This window comes from Castor canadensis, chromosome 11, assembly GCF_047511655.1.
Source record: "Castor canadensis chromosome 11, mCasCan1.hap1v2, whole genome shotgun sequence".
NCBI classification, from domain to species: Eukaryota; Metazoa; Chordata; class Mammalia; order Rodentia; family Castoridae; genus Castor; species Castor canadensis.
The window spans coordinates 51,147,040-51,166,442 of record NC_133396.1 but is presented as its reverse complement, the minus strand read 5'-3'; the positions used below and the strand labels follow the sequence as shown (position 1 = coordinate 51,166,442).

General features: G+C 48.3%; 1 protein-coding gene and 1 pseudogene across 3 annotated transcripts in view; both read left to right on the top strand.

Annotated features, from left to right (window-relative positions):
* Positions 1–774: 774 nt before the first annotated feature.
* The window catches only part of LOC109699721 (multidrug and toxin extrusion protein 1-like), a 36,412-nt gene continuing 17,783 nt past the window's right edge, over positions 775–19,403 (top strand). The window contains exons 1-9 of one of the 3 annotated variants that reach the window (XM_074046682.1): positions 775–968; positions 7,442–7,543; positions 9,398–9,466; positions 12,711–12,859; positions 13,632–13,674; positions 15,006–15,050; positions 15,612–15,659; positions 18,864–18,961; positions 19,226–19,323. In XM_074046682.1, the coding sequence (XP_073902783.1) occupies positions 840–968; positions 7,442–7,543; positions 9,398–9,466; positions 12,711–12,859; positions 13,632–13,674; positions 15,006–15,050; positions 15,612–15,659; positions 18,864–18,961; positions 19,226–19,323 (781 nt within the window). In that variant the 5' untranslated portion in view covers positions 775–839. Of the gene's footprint in view, positions 969–1,054; positions 2,161–7,441; positions 7,544–9,397; positions 9,467–12,710; positions 12,860–13,631; positions 13,675–15,005; positions 15,051–15,611; positions 15,660–18,863; positions 18,962–19,225; positions 19,324–19,403 lie in introns of those variants that run through there. The other 2 variants (XM_074046684.1, XM_074046683.1) reach the window with 2 other exon arrangements.
* Positions 9,473–12,695, top strand: LOC109699718 (ribosome biogenesis protein BRX1 homolog pseudogene; annotated as a pseudogene).

Genomic DNA, 19,403 nt, shown 5'->3' with positions numbered 1-19,403 from the left:
AACATTTTTGTTATCCAGGATCACTTACCCTAGAAGGAATTTTGCCTTATAAGGAAATTACCCTTGACTTTGGTAACTAACTTTTGTAGGCAGTGGGGGGGGGGCGGGGGGCGCTGAGGGCAAGTCCCCCACCTGTCAATCCTAATCCCAGTCAATCCTCACACTTGATGAGGTTGATCCTATCTTGAGTTTATAGATGAGGAAACTGAGGTTTGGGACGCGAGCAAGTTGATTTGCAGGTATCCCCTTTGCGGGATGCTCACAGCCTTTTCTTCCCCTACATCAGGCTGATGATAAACCAGCGAGCACCTTCTGGGCTATTTGGAAAATATGAGCTTGTCCTGTCCTCCTTGATCCTAAGTTCTTTAATGGAACAACTGGTGGGAGAAAAAGAGTTTGCAAAATCCCAAAGGGAACAAAGCGTGTGCCGGGCGCGAGCCGCACAGCAGAGACCACGGAAGCTCCCAATTAGACACCTGGCTGGCCACCAGTCTGCTTATGGCTGGAGGACTCTAGGTCCTTCCATGCCACAACTTCCAAACCCGAAATCCCCCAGGAGAGACGCCTGGCGGGGGAGAGCGCAGGCGTTGGCAACTCGGCTGCCGGGGCTCCGGAGCGCGTCCCGTTAGTTTCCAGTGCTTTTCCTTGACAAACCCTGCGCGGGTCAGCTGGTGCGCAGAGGTGCAAGGAGCGCGTCCAAGGTCGCAAACCCGCCGGCGGGCGCGGGCGGGGGGTGGGGCTGGGGGCGGTGGCAAGGGGGCAGGGACTGCAGTGAGAACCCACCCAGTGCGCTCCGGGCCGCGGGCGTCGGAGCTCCGCGCTAGCACCGCGCCAGGCACATGGAGTCTCCGTTGGAGACCGCGCCCGGGCCGGGCCCCGAGACCCCAGAGCGCCGCGGGCAGCGCTGCCTGCTGCTGTCTGGCTTCCGAGAGGAGCTGCGGGCGCTCATGGTCCTGGCGGGCCCCGCGGTGAGTCTGGTGGCCTCGGTTGCAGGCTGGTCCCGGCAGGATGGGAGTTTGAAGACCCATATTGCCATGGGTGACTTGGCAGAGGAGGGAACCGAGAGAGCCTGCGGCGCACAGTGGGTGTAGAGAAGCTGGCACCCCCGTGTTTCCGCGTGCGCCCCGGTGCCAAGTGCTCGTGCGCCGCCGCACAGATGGCGCAGCTGGCTCTCGACGGCTCCCGCGGCTCCCGCCTTCTGAGTTGGGACAGATTGGGGAGCGGCGACCTGAGCGCCTAAGGGGACTCTCTCCCCGGTACCTCGCTGGGCACCGATTCCTGCAAACTAAGCAAGTTACCTGAACTTCAGAAACACTCAAAACTTGGTTTCTTTGCAAAGTAGTGGTAGAGTTACGAGCTAAATAATTACCCCGAGGCGTGGGACTGGAAGGCAAAATGTCCATCTTGGGTTTAGATTTTGGAAACTTTTTGTGTGCAATCTAGAAGGAACCTCTGCAAAGGAAGCCAGAGGCGTCCTGTACCCCTCCCCGCCAGTAACTGTGTTCAAAACTGAGTTTTTGACATGGCTGTCTTGGGGCTTGAAGTGTATCAGTGGGATTTTTTTTTTTTAATCATTAAGTTAGGTTGCTTTCTCTTGTCTCTTCAAAGTAATGTGAGTTTAAAAACCACAACACATACAATCCTATCCAAGTTCTTCTGCCAGGTAGGGTGGTGTTTAGGCTCTGGAGATAAGAGAGCCACTTCCCTGCCTAAGAAGCCAAGTGTGTTTGGGGAGTGAATATGCTTTTGGCCACTGGGCAGACATTTGGAACCTGACAAGGTGGAGGTGTGGCCTATTGGAAGGGTGACCTGTTGCTTGTGGGGATATAGTGGTGGGTTTGTGGTGTTCTGGGCAGCAAGAACAATGCTGAGGACAAACTCCTGTGCACAGGAGTTTACCATTCTCTCACACTGCCTAGAAAGAGTGCTTGTTTGGAGTCCCAAAGCCTGGGGTTCCTTTAGTTCCCTGCTTTGATCTTTGGGACAGGGGAGGAGATATATGCATAATTAAGCAGCCTTGGTCAGTCTGTGGTCTGGTTCGTTATTATCTCAGTCCTGGTTCAGCCAGGGCTCCAAAGAAGTCTTTGTCTCTGGAGGAGACAATCCGGTTGCCATAAGATGATTGCTCCTGCTTGGGGGCAGCCTCAGTTTCCATCACAGGTAATGCTCCCACCTAGGGGGTGAGCCCATTGTGGGGTGATTGTGTAGGACTCCACTGTTCCTGGAATCTAAGGAGACTGTAAGTTTAGGATGATGACTGGAGACTTTCAGGCACCTTTTCAGGGGTCTAGAACAGAACATTGTAAAAGCTGACAGCAAAATACCTTAGTTTCTCCTATCTTTGCACTTTCAGCCTTGAAGGGGAATGAGATAGGTTAGGTAAATTCAGGATTAATCAACCTGGTATCACCAGCTTTGAGACAACACCTTCTGAAGTGATTAACATGCTACATGCAAAGCTGGGCAGGAATCAGACCCAAAGTAAAGGAGACAGGTAGAGAATGAAGCAGGGAAGCCAGGCTGTACTGCTTTTAGGTGCCTTGCAGGCCCAGGTGAGGAGTCAGTATTTTGGGCAAAAGCTGCTTTAAAATCCTTGTTCCAAGAGCTGACTACATGCATGTACTCAGCTGTTATTTATTGTTCCTTCCACACCGTTTCCTTCTATACAATGGGTTCCCTGAGGGAAGGTGCAGAGCAGTGGTGTTTGGCTAACTCAGATTTGTACCCTGAGTGGCTAGGATGCACTTGGCTCTCCAAAGATACTGTCCTGAGTGGACATTCTGAGCTGAGTCAAGTGGCTTTGAGCTGAGCTTCCTAACATGTACAAAGAGGAGGCTGTCCCCTGTGACCATTCAGATTCCTTCCTATGCCAGGCCTCAACGGGAGAAGGTGAGAGGCCCTTTCAGCACCCCGTCACAAGACAAGTTTCTGCCCACTGGTCCTCCAGGCAGCGGGCCCTGGAGAGCCCCTTTCTCAGGCTGCCATGTGGCAGAGTCTTTGTCTTACTACCAGCTTGGCATATTGCTGTCTGACCAAAAAATGAGCATGGTCCCTGGACAAGAAGAAAGGCCAGAAGCATAGTCAGTCTGCCAACTTGCATGTGGAGAAGTGTGTGTGTGTGTATGTGTGTGTGGGGGGGGGCGGGGGGTGCTGGAGATTGAACTCAGGGTCTCACATGTACCTGCCACACCTTCAGCCCCTATTTGGACAGTTTTTATCATCTATTTGGTTCTGTCTGAGCCATGGCCAGTTCAGCTCACTGTTGTTTACACAGCAGTCATTGAGATCCTGGGGAAACAAACCTTTGTCCAGAATTAGTGAATTCCTTGGTGCTGCAGCATGCCTTTGGGTGGCACAGTTCCAAAGGGTCTAGAGCATTCTCAGACTGTAGCGTTGGCCACCTGCATCTTTGCTGGGTGAACATGGGGTAGCATCAGGGACTAAGTCACAATGCAGATTCCCTGGCCCCATAGACCTCCTGAATCTATCTCTTGAGATGGACCAGGGCACAGGCATTTTCAACAACCTCCCCCTCTACCCTGACTCTCAGGTGACCACAATCTGTGGCCAGCCATTCACCCAAAGGGCTTGCCACCAAGGTCTGAGAAGAAGTTAGCAAATCTACAGCCAGCCCCGAGCCCGGTTCCTGCCGGTACTGAAGTTCAGGATGGGCTGGCTTGGCTTGGCTGCCCAACTTGGGCGGTGAGCGGGGTTATTGCCATAACCCCAGCAAAGCTGCAAGAGCCCTCAAAAGAAACTGTTTCAGCTGGCATTAACATTGAGGTTGCATCCCACATGGATTGGTTGAACTCAGTTTGACTTCCTGGCCTTTTGTGTAAGAGACACCTAACTATTCCCACCCTTTAACTGGGAACCCACCCTAAGAAAATTCCCCTGCTTCACCCCAGTTGAAAAGACGTTCACAGCAGCAGGTTTATGAATCTAGGACACACTCCAGAGGCTTGAGGATAGGGTAGACGAGCCCGTGTTCACATGAAGCCATGACAGGCAGTTGACATGTAGCCTGCAAGGAACTGAGAGGCAGAGACAGGAAGTTCCATGGGTCAGGAGAAGAACCACAGATTCTGTGAACACCTTCATTTGTGATGATATTTGCACAAAGGCTTAGCGGCCCGTGAGCCAAAAGAACTGGGAAGCGATGCAGTCGAATGAAACCATAGCAAACACGTGTCAGGGAAGTAAATGACCTTAATCATGGCACTGCCCGTTGGCTCCAACTTTATATTCTACACAATCAAGTTTTTCATGTCAGTTTTTCTTCCAGTGTAGAACCTTGGCCTTGTGCAAGTTGGGCAAGCATTCCACCACTGAACTCCATCCTTAGCCTGCAAACTGTGGTTATTTACACTCTATCCCTCCATCATTTTCATTCCCCTCTTGTCTTTTTTGTGTGTGTGTCCTCCCAGTACTGAGGTTTGAACCAGGGCCTTGAACATCCTAGGCAAGAGTCCTACTATTTGAGCCATGCCCTGAGCCCTTTCGTTTTTCTTTGATTTTTTGGTGGTGCTGGGATTTGAACTCAGGGTCTTGCACTTGCTAGGCAGGCGCTCTTCCACTTGAGCCATGCACTCAGCCCCTTCTGCTTTAGGTTATTTTTTTAGAGTCCGAAGGTTTTTTGGTTGTTGTTCTTGTTTGTTAATGCCAGGGGCTGGCCTGGATCTTGATCCTCCTACCTATGCCTCCTGCACAGTGGGATAAGCATGCATCACCACACCCAGTTTATTGGTGAGACCCATCTCTTGCTAACTTTTTTGCCCGGACTGGCCTTGAACCTTGTTCCTTCCAATCTCTACCTCCTATGTAGCTGAGATTACAGGTGTTAGCAAATATGCCCAGTTTATTTTTAGTTTTAAGGTAAGTTCTCACTGACTTTCCCCTGCCTAGCCTCCAACTTGAGATCCTTCTGCCTCTGCCTCCCAAGTAGCTGAAATTACAGGCATGTAGTACCACGCCTGGCTAATCCCTTCTTGTCTTACTTGGGCTTACTTATGCTATACAAAAACATTTTTCTGTTCAGTAGCAAGACACTCTATTTGAAATTAAATTCACACTCAGTTTCTTTGGTAGTGACAGCACACCTGGGTCTGGGTTTGGGAGTTGATATGAGGAAGATAGGCCCCCCACAATATCCATGTATGCACATGCACACAGGGATGGGAAATTCGTGTTTTGAAGTTCTAGGCCATCACTGCAGTTCAAAACTGTCTCTTTCTAGGGGTGGGTTCTGGGAAGAAAAGGGAGTGGTCATCCTAACTATCACATCGTAGGAACCTGCTCAGGTCCTGAGTGGATCCTGCATGGCTAGCAGACAGGCTATCTGTGGGCCTGGTGGAGGCCAGCATCAGAAGCAGTGCTATTGGAGCCCATGAAAGAGGAACTCTTGTCTGAGTTCAGCGCAGAGGAGCAGTGAGAGGTGGCACCGCAGCTGGACCAGCAGCAAATGTCAGCATCCTGGCACATCAGGTTTTAAAAATGCCCCATGGGACAGGTGCAGCAAATCCCTAGACACCTGTTCTCTCCTCCTAAGGAGGGGCTTCAGATGAGCCCCTTCTTGGACCTCATCAGTTTCCAAGAGAATAAGACACTGGGCTGCCTGGGTCTAGGAAACAGGGGCAGGATGTGGTTTAAAATTAACCTCAATAAATCTCTCTTTCTCTCTCTATATTATATCTATATCTATATCTATATCTATCTATCTATCTATCTATCTATTTTTTTTTTTTTTTGCTGGGCACCAGTGGCTCATGCATATAATCCTAGCTACTCAGGAGGCAGAGATCAGGAGGATCGAGGTTCGAAGCCAACCTGGGCAAATAGGTTGTGGAACCCTATCTTGATAAAACCCATCACACACACACACAAAAAAAGCACTGGTGGAGTAGCTCAAAATGTAGGCCCTGAGTTCAAGCGCCAGTACCACCACCAAAAAAAAAAAAAAAAAAAAAAGGAAAGAAATAACCCAGGTATCCAACAGTGCAGCCTCAGCACCGGGGGCAGCAATTCATAGTGGTCGCTGGAATTGTGGGGAAGAGCCACTCAACATTCCAGAAGCTGAATTTGCCCTCATATCTGAGCCCTGTAGAATGAAAGAATCAGAGGTGCTCAGCAGACTGGTAGGATTTCACCTGAGGATGGAAGACCCTACCTGCCTTCCTGATGGATCTTCTTTCTCCTTCAGTCCCTCTCGGCCATGGAATGTCCTGCTGCCTGGAATGAGCCCTTACTATGGAAGGATATTCGCTGCAGGAGAGTTTCTCACTAGGGACTGGCATAACGGGGTTATCTGAGAAGGCAGCCTCTGAACACATCTGAAGATACTTAATGTCACCTATGGCATGAGAAATTGAAGTGAAAAGTAACCCCCCAAAGTTAGGAAATGCTCAAAAACGTGATTCTGGAGGGATGAAGAGAGGATGGTTCATGGGTACAGGAGTGCAGTTGGATCAGACAGTAGGGTAACTATGGTGGGCGACAGTTAGTTGCATATTTCAAAATAGCTAGTAGGATTTTGAATGCTCCCAACGCAAATAAATGGTAACTATTGAAGGTGATGGATGTGTGAGTCCCCCTATCTAATCACCACTGTATTCTGTATTGAAATGGCACATTGGACTTGATTCCATAAGTATGTTCGGTTTTTTTGTGTGTTAATTAAAACTTGCTAAATATTAGAAAAAAATGTGAGTTAAAACCCCAGACGCACGCGCACACACATACACACAAATAGTTAAGCTGGGTGTGGTGGTATATACCTGTAACCCTGGCAGTTGGGAGGCTGAGGCAGGAAGATTGAAAGTTTGAGGCCAGCTTGGGCAACTTAGCAAGACCCTGTCTCAAAATACATGTTTTTTTGGACGGGGTTTGAGACAGAATCTCACTATTTAGCTCGAGCTGGCTTCTGACTCATGATCACCCTGCTTCTGATTCCCTAGCATTGGGATTACAGGTGTGCCCCACCAAGCCTGGCTCTGAAAATAAAAAATTTTTTTTTTTGTCTTTTCTTTTTTGGTGCTGGGATCGAACCCAGGGCCTCACCGCATGCTAGGCAAGCGCTGTACCACAGAGCTACATCCCAGCCTCAAAATAAATTTTTTTAAAACGACTGGGGATATAGTTCAGTGGGAGAGCATTTGCCTAGCATGTGCGAGGCCTTGGGGTCAATACCAGCACTGCTTAAAAAAAAAAAGAAAAGAAAAGAAAAAGAAAAAATATGTAATAAATTAAAAAATACAGGATCTGACCCAGTGGTTCCAAATATTTTCTTATTTCAAGAAATCCACCATGAATTGCACATGTGCCTATGGAAACTGGCAGCAGCACCCTGGCAGCGGGTTGTTCACCTCCCACTGGAGGTGGCTGGGAGAGCAGCACGCTGCTCCCGGCAGTGCTCTCCTCACCTCCTGCTCTCCTCTCTCCCCAGTTTTTCGCCAATCTGTTGATGTTCCTGATCAGTTTCATAAGCTCTGTGTTCTGTGGCCACCTGGGCAAGCTGGAGCTGGATGCGGTCACCCTGGCGATTGCAGTACGTATGGGACTTTCCACGAGAGCTTAAAGCTGTCTGTATTGGGTTCCTCCTGCCTCTGTAATAAACACCCACAGTTCAGAGGCTTACTCCACACCAACGTCTTCTCTTACAGTGCTGGAGGTCAGAAGTCTGAAACAGGGTTCACCAAGCTAAAGTCAAGGTGCCACCTGGGCTGTAACCTTAATGAATAATTCTCCTTTGCTGGGAGATCTGGCAGAGGTTCTGGGGATGAAGATGCAGACATCTTTGGAGGACACTATTCTGCCTGCCCTATCATCTAATTTGTCATCTGTGGAGCTCTGCTTCCTGTTCTTGGTCCCAAGTGTGGGTGGAGAGGGGAACTGTAAAAGGGCGTTAAAGTCTGACGTCATCAGGAGGTATCCCCACTGACATCATAAGGAGACACCCTCCCTTACTCTTACTGAAAATCCTCATCTGAAAATAGAACAGGAAGGTGGAAGCCTAGATCCAAATCTGAAATCACAGGAATCCCAAGTCCTCTACAGTGGGTGCAAACCCCAAAGATCAGGGAGATGTACCACTGGTCTCTGTCAGAGATCGCCAACTGGCCATGCAAGACCCAAGGGCCTTCCAACTTGTTTGGTTTGACCAGTGAGGTGTTTTTAGTAAAATGAACTCTGTGGCTTTCATCAGAGTATCTGTTCCCATCCCCCCAGCCCTTCTACTGCCTGTGGTGACACACATTTGTTGCCCATCCCCCCCCACCCCGCAACAAAGTCATCTACTGAGAGCTACTCTCCAAGGGTGTACACATTATTTTGCCTTTAGGGGAAGCATGGACAACCTCAGGTTTAGTTATTCTTTTTGCTTTTAAGCACAGATGCATCTTGATTTATGGTGGGGATCTATCATTTTTTCCTTTGGGGGGAGGGGGTACTGGGTGGAACCTGGTGCCTCTTGCATGCCAGGCAAGTGCTGTGCCACTGGGCTACATCTCCCTCCCCATACTGGAAAATTTGAGGGAAGACAGACATGCAAGCCACAGGCAGACTATCTTTAGCTAAGGAATTGCAACAAAGACTTGTCAAAGCCAGTGCTTCTTGGCTGAGCTGAGTTAGGGCTGTTGTCCATTTGTATCCTCTATGGACTCAGTGAGGTAGAGGAATTTTACGTGCTATGATACCACCACCTGGCTTGGAGCTCCTGCAGCTCTAGGGATCCAGGGCTGGCCGTGGTGAAAGAGTGCCTGAAGAGCCTCTGGCAGACACTAGCCTTGACTTCATGCTTGCTTCTACCCTCCCCTTCCCCACGCCCTTCAGGGTTTTGACTCAGGTCACACAAGTGGAGCATCCCTTATCCTGAATACTTCAGAAGTGTCTTAAATTCTGGATTTTTTTGACTTTAGGAATATTTGCACAGATATTACCAGTTGAGCATCCCTAATCTGAAAATTCAAAATCCAAGATGGTCCAGAATTTGAAGCTTTTCGAGCATGATGTCTGAACTAAAGTTTCATATTTCGGATTGTGGATCTGGGGATTAGTTGCTCAGCTGGTACTTAGTCTTATCTATCACTCAAGATTGCTGTGCCATTACTCATTCCCTTAAGAAGTGTTCATGATCTCCTGATGCTGGAGAGCAAATTGTCTAGGACTTACAAACAAAAAGGTTGTGACAATCTCTGGCCTAGAACTTTTGTCTGTCTCTGAGCTCATGCATGTTCTTTAAGTTGGTCTGACTGATTCGAGCAGGGGCCCCAGACAGTTAACAAAGGTGATGAAATTGGCCTGTCCATGATAAAGGAAGAGCTTGGTTTGGCCTGATCAGCATGGACAGAGAACTAGTCTTCCACTCCCTCTAACTCTGGCTTTCCCCTTGGTTTATTTCCAGATTATCAATGTCACTGGTGTTTCAGTGGGCCATGGCTTATCTTCTGCTTGTGACACCCTCATCTCCCAGGTAAGTGGAAGTGATCACCTTCTCACAGTGACACTGGACATCTTTTCTTGAGTGTAGATGGAAGAACCACACCATGGTTCACGAGGGAGAGTCATTCCTGTAAACAGAAGATGAGATCCAGAGTAAGGCCCTGCAACACTGTGTCAGCACTGGCTGCTGCTCTCACCTGCTGTCTTTGAGATGAGGCTGGGTTTCTTTCAGCAATGTGATCCAGTTGGTCTGCATGACTACCTCCCACTAACCTTGGACTGAATAGGGGACATTTGTAAAAGTCCCTCCTGTCACTCACATGTTTGAGTTTGGTATGGTCTTGTGGCTCTGAAACCTGCCCTGCATCAGAATGGCCTCAAGGACTTATTAAAGCACAAGTTGCTGGCCCGTCCAAGGCACCCCTTTCTTTGGGGGGGGACATGTTCCAACTGTGCTTCTTCACTTATGATGTGTTATGTCTAGATAAGCCCGTCATCATGCATTGACTCCAAGTGGCCTACAGAGCCTCCTGCCTCAGCAACACAGTGCACTGTGGAGCACCAACTGGTTCCCCTGGTGATCTCCTAGCTGACAAGGAGCTGTGGTTCCCTGTGCTGCCCAGCACCAAGAGAAAGTTCAAACCAAGTACTGGGGTTTGAACTCAGGACTTGGTGCTTGTTAGGCAGGTGCTGTACCGCTTGCATTATGCTTCCAGACCCCTTTACACCTTCTTAAAGTTGAAAAATTGTTAAGTTCATCCATCCTAAGTTGAGGACCATCTGTGTTTGCCAATTCTGATGGCGTAAATGCTCCCTGTGTGACAAGTCTGAAGCTACCAGAGATGTCACCGAACATGAAGCTGCAAGAAACACATACAGTTTGGCTTTTGTAAGTTGGAATGCGAGGCTTCTCCCAGCTCTGGCTCACTCCAGAGTTCTCACTTCTAGGTCTGGAGAGCCCAGGAATTTGCATTTCTAACAAGTTTCCCAGTTCTGCAACTCTCACTGTAAGTTAAAATCAAACAGGCAACTTAAACTATTGCTATTTGAGTCCCACCCTGTACCAGTTACATCAAAATGTCTTTAGTGGGACCCTATGTGGTTCCTGTGGGCAGCCGTGTTCTAGTCCTCTTCATGACTCAACTTACAACTTTTTTACTTTAAGGTGGTGCAAAGGGAGCTGGGTATAATGGCTCACACCTGCAATCCTAGCTACTTGAAGATTTTGATTGGGAGGATCTTGGTTCAAGGCCAACCCTGGCAAAAATTAGCAGTACCCTATCCAACCAACAAGCCATGCATGGTGGTTCATTTCTGTAATCTCAACTACGTGGGAAGCATAAACAGGAGAACTGTGCTTCCAGGCCAGTCTGGGCAAAAAGTGAGACCCTATCTGAAAATAACTAAAGCCAAAAGTGCTGGTGGTGTGGCTCAAGTAGTAGACCTTCCACCTAGCAAATGCAAGGCCATGAGTTCAAACCCCAGTACTGAAAAAAAAAAAAGAGATGGTGCAAAGGGTCAAAACATGGTGATGCCCACCTTTAATCCTAGCTACTGGGGAGGTGGAGGTAGGAGGATTATGGTCTGAGACTGGTTCTGGGCAAAAGTGAGAGTCCCTATTTGAAAAGTAGCTAAAGGAGAGAGGCAAGATGGTGGAAACCAAGAGGAAACAGCACAGGAGCCTGGCAGTCAGGCAAAGCAGCCAAATCACCCAAAAAGACGAAAACAATGCTGGGAAGCCAGCTAAGCCGCCCACTGTGGTAGAAGTGGAGAAAGAAGAGACATTGGATCGCAGGCCCCCTTTGCAAAGGCCGGTGGAACAATAAGGGATGGCTTCTCATCTTTTCTTCTAGAGGAATCGGCTTCAGCACAGGATGTTGAATGCAGGACTTGACACTGTTGATGCTTTGTGCCAGACCATAGAGCCAATCCTTTCTGATTAATAAGGTCTGTGAAATGAAACACTGCAATGAGTACATGCATTCTGAAGCTAAGAAAAAAACAGGATCTCTATATGTGGCTTTCAAGTTCACCTCATGGGTCAAATCCTTGTTTAAAACATCCAAACCCTCGTGAGCTGAAGATGATGGAAACTATTTGCAAGGTTCTCAGCCCCTTTTGTCTTTTGATCTTGCTTTCTATGAATTGCCACGTTTGTTCAAAGAACTTTTTTTTTTTGGTGATACTGGGGTTTGAACTCAGGGCCTCACGCTTACTAGGCATAGGTGCTGTACCACTTGAGCCGTATCTCCAGGCTGCTAAAGAATTCTTAATTCAGATTTTCAATAAGACACTGCATCCCCAAGGCCAATCATTTATGGACTATGTGTTTACTTTCCCATTTTGGGTAATAGGACATGGTTTTGGAGCTTTCAGATCATAGAAGATGCAGCTCTTGTAGAAATAGGGCCTTGTTTTGTCTTAAACTTCATAAAGATTTTCCAGGACCAACTTTATACAGAAATCCTCACTTCCAGTCACAGAACGTGCACGGGCATGGCGTCAGATCCAGCACAGCGGCAAAACGCACAGACAGACAACGGAAGAATGCTTCGAAAGTGAAAGAAAGAGCCAAAGACTGTTCTTCTTCATCTCACTGAGGGTGTTTGTGCTGTGCCTCTGAGAAAAAAGCAATAGAAACACAGTGGGTAAAACCAGAGCCCAAAGTAGATTTGAAAGCAAGAAAGAAAAGGATTTATAAAGGATGAAGAAATGTAAAACAACACATGCAACCTGGATCAATGGATTATGAGTTTGTTCTCCGGTTATTGTATTTTTATTTTTTATTCTATGAGCAAATACTTTCATTATTCAGAGATACCTGATATTGAATTAATGTGCCATTTAAAAGAAAAGTTCAAGTCTTAAAATCAGCGATATTTTTCTAAATAAAGTATCTCCAGAACTCGGAAGGAAAGAAGGAAGGAAGGAAGGAAGGAGGGAGGGAGGAAGAGAGGGAGGGAAGAAGGAAGGAAGGAAGGAGGGAGGGAGAAAGGGAGGGAAGAAGGAGAAAGGAAGGGATGGCGCAGAGGAGGTATGCATTGAGTAGAAAAATCATGCTTTGAATATGATATTGGCTCTTTCCCAGGCTGGCAATATGGAGGTCACACTTCTCTTGTGGCTGCAGTCCCATGGGCCATGGGATCTTGCTCACCATCGATGCCTCCTCTCGGGGGACGCCTGTTTCTCATGAGGCATGCCTGAAGGCCTTGTGGGGGCAGCAGGGATGGGCTGTTTTATGCACTAACAGGTTTGTTTGACTCTGTGCATCCCAGACGTATGGGAGCCAGAACCTGAAGCATGTGGGCGTCATCCTGCAGAAGAGCGTGCTCATCCTGCTCCTCTGCTGCCTTCCCTGCTGGGCGCTCTTCATCAACACCCAGCACATCCTGTTGATCTTCAGGCAGGACCCCGACGTGTCCAGGTAAGACAGACATGGTGTCCATCCCGGCACAAAGACCGTTCAGTCTCAGCCTCTGGGAGTTACAAAGGCCAGGCCAGGAACAAGGCCGCACATCACATTGGGGACAAGCTCTTCTGGGTGGATCCCTCCCAGACCGTGGTACCTTCCACTCCTGTCTCCTAAGACCGAGACCTTCCTCTCCTGGGTGACTTGCAGAGTTTTGAGAGGAATTAGGTCCTCCATGTGGGACTGCAGTTTGTGGTTCATTCATTGCTTAGGGATTCCTGACCTGGGTTGGGGCTGTAAAACACCTCCAGGCCGCTGATCCCCAACCTCAACCCCAGCGTGAGGCATGGGTATCTGGACCTTTCAGAGCTTCCAGATGACTCCATTGAGTCACTATGTTTGAGAGTCACTGGTTTAACAATCAGTTAAAGACATTTAAAAAGCCTTTGCCCAAACCAGCGGCTCTGAACCCAGGAGCATTGGGTAAGATGTGAAGACATTTCTGAGTATCACAGCTGGCAGTGGGGGAGTTGCCACTGGTGTAAATCAGGACAAGCCTGTCACACACAGGACAGCTCCCCACAGCACAGAATTGTCTGGATAAAGGATGAGGTTGAAAATCTCTGTCCTAGAAAGGTAGGTGGGCTGTAGGATGACAGACTATGGGTAAGTTTTCCCATTTGCTCTGGCAGTGGAAGTCTAGCCTTAGTTATCTTACTCTGATTTCTTCTCTAGGAAATGTAGGCCTCTGTCACTGTTTTTTACTCTTATTTTTTTCCTTGTATAGGCTCACCCAGACCTATGTCAATGTCTTCATTCCAGCTCTTCCTGTGAGTTTTCAAGGGCTCAGAGGTTCCATTCTTGGGGTGCGTGGGTATAAAGTGGCTGTGGTGTCTGCAAGTCCCATACATTGGGACATGCACATGGTGTTGGCACCTCATGGGAGCATGGTTTTAATTATGGACAAAACCAGTGTTTGTCTCTTAAAGAAACACCAGGGTCAGGCAAGACTATTCCAGGAGGACACTGTCTTGAATTCCTTTAACTGGAGGACCCTCCAGAATCATCCAGGGAGAAGAGTCCAGATTTTTTTTTTTTTAGGGGTAAAATCTTACCCATCTCAGATCCCTGAGGGCATCACTTTGGCCTTTAGACTTTTCTGTGCAGGCTGAGTGTGGACACACAGAACCCTAAGTGCACGTTAATGTTTGATGCTCAGTTGTGTGCAGTCGATGAACTATTACACAGGGTTTATTCAATTGACAGGGAGCTAAATTAGTTTGCTGGGGCTGCTACAGCATTAATACCACAGAGTGGGCAGAGGCTGGAAGTCCAAGGTCAAGGTGTGGGCATAGTTGGTTTGTTCTGTGGTCTCTTTTCTTGGCTTGCTTCTTCCTTCCTTTTGCTCCCATGTCACACAGTCATCCCCTTGTGCATGAAGCCCCTGGCATCTCTTCTTATAAGGACACTGATCCCATTGGATGAGGGTCCCAACCAAATGCTCTCATTTCAATTCAATCACCTCTTTAAAGACCTCCAAATACAGTTACATGGGGGAAGGTTAAGGTTTCAAGGTGTGAATTTGGAGAACACAATTCAGACTATACTAGTAGCCATTTCCCTCATAATAAAAATTGCACTCTTTATTTTAATTTTTTTTATAAAAAATTTATTTTTCATTTTGCTTTCATTTTTATTTGATGTATCTATTTATTTTTGTGTGGGGATGGAACCCAGGGCCTCACGTGTTAGGCATGTAGCATTCTACCTCTGAGCCACACCCCCAGCTCTATCCCATAAAACTTTCTAAGTATGGCATTCCTTCATTTTTCCACCACATAGGATAACAGTCTGGTCTATATGGAGGAACCCATCCCAACACCCCAAGCTCTTCCATGCATCTAGGGAAACCGCATTTCCTTTGGCTTGATTGGGAGAGGAGTGTGGTGTGGATCGTGTCTCCATAAAGGAGTTGTATGAGCCTCCTTCCCCATAGCCACTCCTCTCACCCCTGTACTTAGATGGAGCCATTGTTGCTTCGTGGGTGGGGGCAGAGGGCAACCAGGCAGGCCTTGGCTATGGTGCAAGCCAGCTGAGGCTCCCAGCTCACTGATGTGTGACCAGGCCAAAGCACTAACACTCACCTTTTGCTCTCTTGTAGGCGACCTTTCTTTATACATTACAAGTTAAATACTTGCTCAACCAGGTAACGTGGACTGCTCTTTTCCTTTGGGAGGCTGATGGGATTGGGGTTCCTGAAAATACTCAGGGATGAGGGAGACCAGGGTGGAGGGAGCTTGCCCCTGAGAGCCTCTGAAAGACATTTGCAGGGTTTTGCATATAGGACTTTGATGGGAAGAGGTTTGTTAAACAATATTAAGGAAAGAAGACATTATTTTTGGCTTTGGAAAATTCATATCCAGTTCCCACTTGGGAATATTGTCATTGGCAATGTTAGCATTGGAGCTGCCGTGTTTTTTGGCTGTGTTTTAAACTGGCTCCTTGGGATGAACAGCGCAGGCCTATCTGCTCCCTGGAGAGAGCTGAGGGTCAGAGTGGCCTGTCTGGCTCCAGAGAGCCAGCCATCTCTGCTTAGTTCTGTCTGAAAGTCCCCACCTTTCCCAGTGAGGACACAAAAACTCAAATTGTAATGAGACCTCATGTCAGTCAGGTCTCTTCACATGCAGTTAACAGTAAAGGTCCCAGGATGGTCACTCTGAGTTGGTAGGTGAGGATTTGTGATGCCAGTATAGGATTTTTCCTTTAGAAAAATCCAGATAAATGGGAGACTGGGCCATGGATCTCCACCACACAGGTAGGCTTCCCAGAATGTATAACAGCGAAGGGCAAGGGAGAAGAAAGCGAGGGAATTTCCCACCTACCGTATAATCTTAAGGAATTACCCTATTAACAAAATGAGTATTTCCATAATTTTTTAGTATTAGAATTAAATGCTTGAACAAGCTGCAGATGGAGAAGGAAATCAGCATTTCTGGTTTGTCTCTGGCTGTCCCTCTTTCTAGAATCTGTGTGAACCAAGCAGAATCTTTAGCACACCACTGGAACTCCTCCCTGGGCCTGCTAGTCTTGCAGTGACTTGGTGGACTTTAGCCTCAGGTTCTAATCTGACAGTGAGGACAGTGGGTGTGAAAACTCCACTCTCCAACATCCTGAGGGCTAGGGAAGGACCAGGAAATAGGAACCTCCAGTGGAAAGTGGTCAGGAGGTGTGAACGGGGTTACAGTGGACATGTATGGTTTCTAAGGTCGGGGAGGGGAAAGGCATTCCAGACAGCGGGCCAGCAGGAGCCAATCACAGGTGTGGGACGTGCAGAGTATGGTCAGGCTGCTGCAGTGTGGGAAGACAGAGCACATGCTGGCATTGGAGGAGTGGGCTGGCCCAGGGTCTCTGCTGGGGATATGAGATCGTAGGAAACAAGCAGGGATGAGGGGGTATGAGATGGTCGGCTGATGAAGGTCCAGGAAGAAGGACTTGCCCCTGGGGTAGTAGGAAGCAGGATGGGGTGAGCTCTATAGAGGAGATGGTAGCAGGACTGGGCTGTGGAAGCAGAGGGAGGCTTTAGGGCCTTCCCTAGGCAGACAGCCTGGCCAGTATTGAGCATAGAACAGACAGAAGCAGCTGATTGGTTAGAGAAGGTTACTAACTTGGAAGCGTGTATAGGGTAGAAAGGGAACAGATGAAAGCTGAGCAGCGCTTACCCTGGACATCCAGGGGACCTTGAAGGGTAAGGTGACATCCTGTGAGGCAGCAGCCCCTTGCATGCTTCTTTTCCATCTCTGTGTGTATGGCTCCCACTCATTCTCTCTCTTTCTCTGACCTCCAGACATCTTTTCCAGCTGCCTTTGGGAAACCCATGCTTGTTGCATATGTGACCTCCGACCTCCTCATCTTGCCTTGAAAGCCTGCTCTTGGCTTTCCTGACCCCATCTCAATCAGCGCATTCTCACCCTGCAATCTGCCTCTCGAAGGCCTTGTCATCCCTGTGACTCCATCTTTCCCTTCCTCCTACATCTATTTAATCAGCCACCTGGTCCTGTGGTCCTACCTCCTTCTCATTTCTTGTCATTTGTCCTCCGTGTCATCTCAGTAGGATCTTATTGACTAGTTTCCCTGCTGCCAGCTTTTCCTGTGTCCATCCAGTACCTCACTGCTGCTTTTACCACCTGCCTATAATGGAACTCTGATCACTGACCCCCTTACTGGAAAGCAACCAGGGGCTACGGATACATGATTGGCTCACGTAAGTGGTTGCCAAGACTCTCTTCCTGTGAGTCTTGAGACAAACCTGCAGCTCCTATTGGGTTTATTCACACATGGCATTGAGAGGCCAGAGGAGCTGTGGGGTGTCTCACCAGAGACAGAGACAGGGTCAGGAGAAGAGTTTGTAAAGAGCAAGGATCAGGTGGAATTTAAATGAGGCCCTGGTTTGTAGGAACAGGGTAGGGATATGATTGAGGGGCTAGCATCAGGTCTAGACTATGACGTGGACCCAGGTCCTCTCCCGCTTGGAAACTGCAAAGCTAAGATGGATGGAGATACAAGTAGATGTGATATAGATGACCATATCCAGGACCCAGGCAAGCACTCTCTATCAGTGAGCTACACCCCTAGCCCTAAGATTTTTTTGTGTGTGTGTGTGTGGTAAAGTGACTTGCTTTTTAGGCAAGAGTGGAATGTTTTCTTTTTACTGACATAATTTCAAACAGCAAAATTTCTTATAGTCTGTGTTTTTTCTTTTTCTGTACTGAGGTTTGAACTCAGGGCCCCATGCTTGCTAGACAGGTACCCTACGACTTGAGCCACTCCAACAGCCCTTTGGAATTGGTTACTTTTGAGATCTGGTCTCACTTTATGCCTGGGCTGGCCTGGACCAGTCTCTCTATTTGTGGTTCCTCACATAGCTGGGATGACAGGTAAGTGTCACCAAGCCCAGCTCTTCTTGATTGAGATGGAGTGAACTTTTTGTCCAGGTGGCCTTGAACAATTCTCCTGATCTCTGCCTCTCAAGGAGCTAGGATTACAGGCTTAGGGCACCGTCTGTGATTTAAACTCAAGGCCTCACACTTGTGAGTCACTCCGCCAGTTCTGTTTTGTGTTGGGTATTTTTGAGATAGAATCTTGTGAACTGTTTGCCCGGGGCTGGCTTTGAACAGAGATCCTCCTGATCATTGCCTCCTGAGTAGCTAGGATTATAGAAGTGAGCCACCGGTGCCCGGCTGGTCTGTGAATTCTGAGAAAGCAGTAGACATTTAAAGAAGAGGGTATGGTGACACTTTACTGGGCAGAGAAATAGTGTTCCCTCTTACAGCTGCAGGTAACTTTGTCTGTGTCTGTTACTCTATCCTGATACCCTGCCGGACAGATTTTGACATCTGATACAATTCTATGTTCAGGCTTTAAATGTTAATGATAATTTGATTTGCTACCTTGGCCATCCTGGGGACAGAACCCAGGGCCTCTTGCTTGCTAGGCAAGTGCTTTACTCCTGAGCCATGCCTCCCCCTGCCCTTTTGTATTTTGTTTTTGCTCAGGCTGCCCTTCAACTCTCAATCCTCCTGCTTCTACCTGCCAAGTGCTGGGATTACAGGTGGTACCACACACCTGTCTCTCCCCTAAGTCTTAATGGATAATTAAGGACATTTTTCCTGTCCCTACTTCTCAGCATCAGCTATAACAGAGTCCATTCTGTACTCCAGAAGGGAACGCTAGTTCCACAAAATCTTTGGTCAATTTTTTGAATTTCAATTTTAGTGGAGAAAGTATTGCACTGACTGTCCCATGTTTAAACCTTACCTGGCCAGTCCTTGAAAGCTTGGAGCTGAGCCTTCTCTCTTCTTCCCTCTCTGCTGCCTTCTCACCTCTTCATTTCATGCATAAAAGCAGGAGGAAGAGGAGGGGAAGGGGGAGAGGGCAGATGGGAGGCTCAGGGCGTGGCGTTCCCAGTTACCTCTCTCCTGCGTGCTGTATTGTGAGTATGGCAATTGTCTCCTCCTTCCAGGGAATTGTTCTGCCTCAGATTCTGACTGGAGTCGCAGCCAACTTTGTCAATGCCTTCGCCAACTATCTCTTTCTCTATCAGCTGCATCTTGGGGTGATGTGAGTCCACACTCCTCTTGGGGGCAGGGAGGAAGAAGGACTTGCCTTTGGCTTTTCCAGGGGGAAGAGCGTGGACCCTTTGATTGGTCCACATGTGGGCTCCTTCTGTCAGAAAGGTGCTGTGGGGGATTGGAGGCGATGCTGTCCTGGGGGAAAGACTTCAGGGCCTGCAGAAAAGGGCATAGCAGGGGGCGCCTGGCTCCCCTCCTCCTGAGGGAGGCATGCAGAGGGCGGCACCCAGGCACATGCTCTCACATCTACCAGGGGTTCCGCGCTGGCCAATACGATCTCCCAGTTCACCCTGGCCCTCCTCCTCTTTCTCTACATCCTTGGGAGAAAACTGCACCAAGCCACCTGGGGAGGTAAAGACTGCCTTTTGTCTCCCAACTTTGCCATGGCTTTGGCTTCAGGCCGAATGTCAGCCTGAAAGCTAGGATGTCTT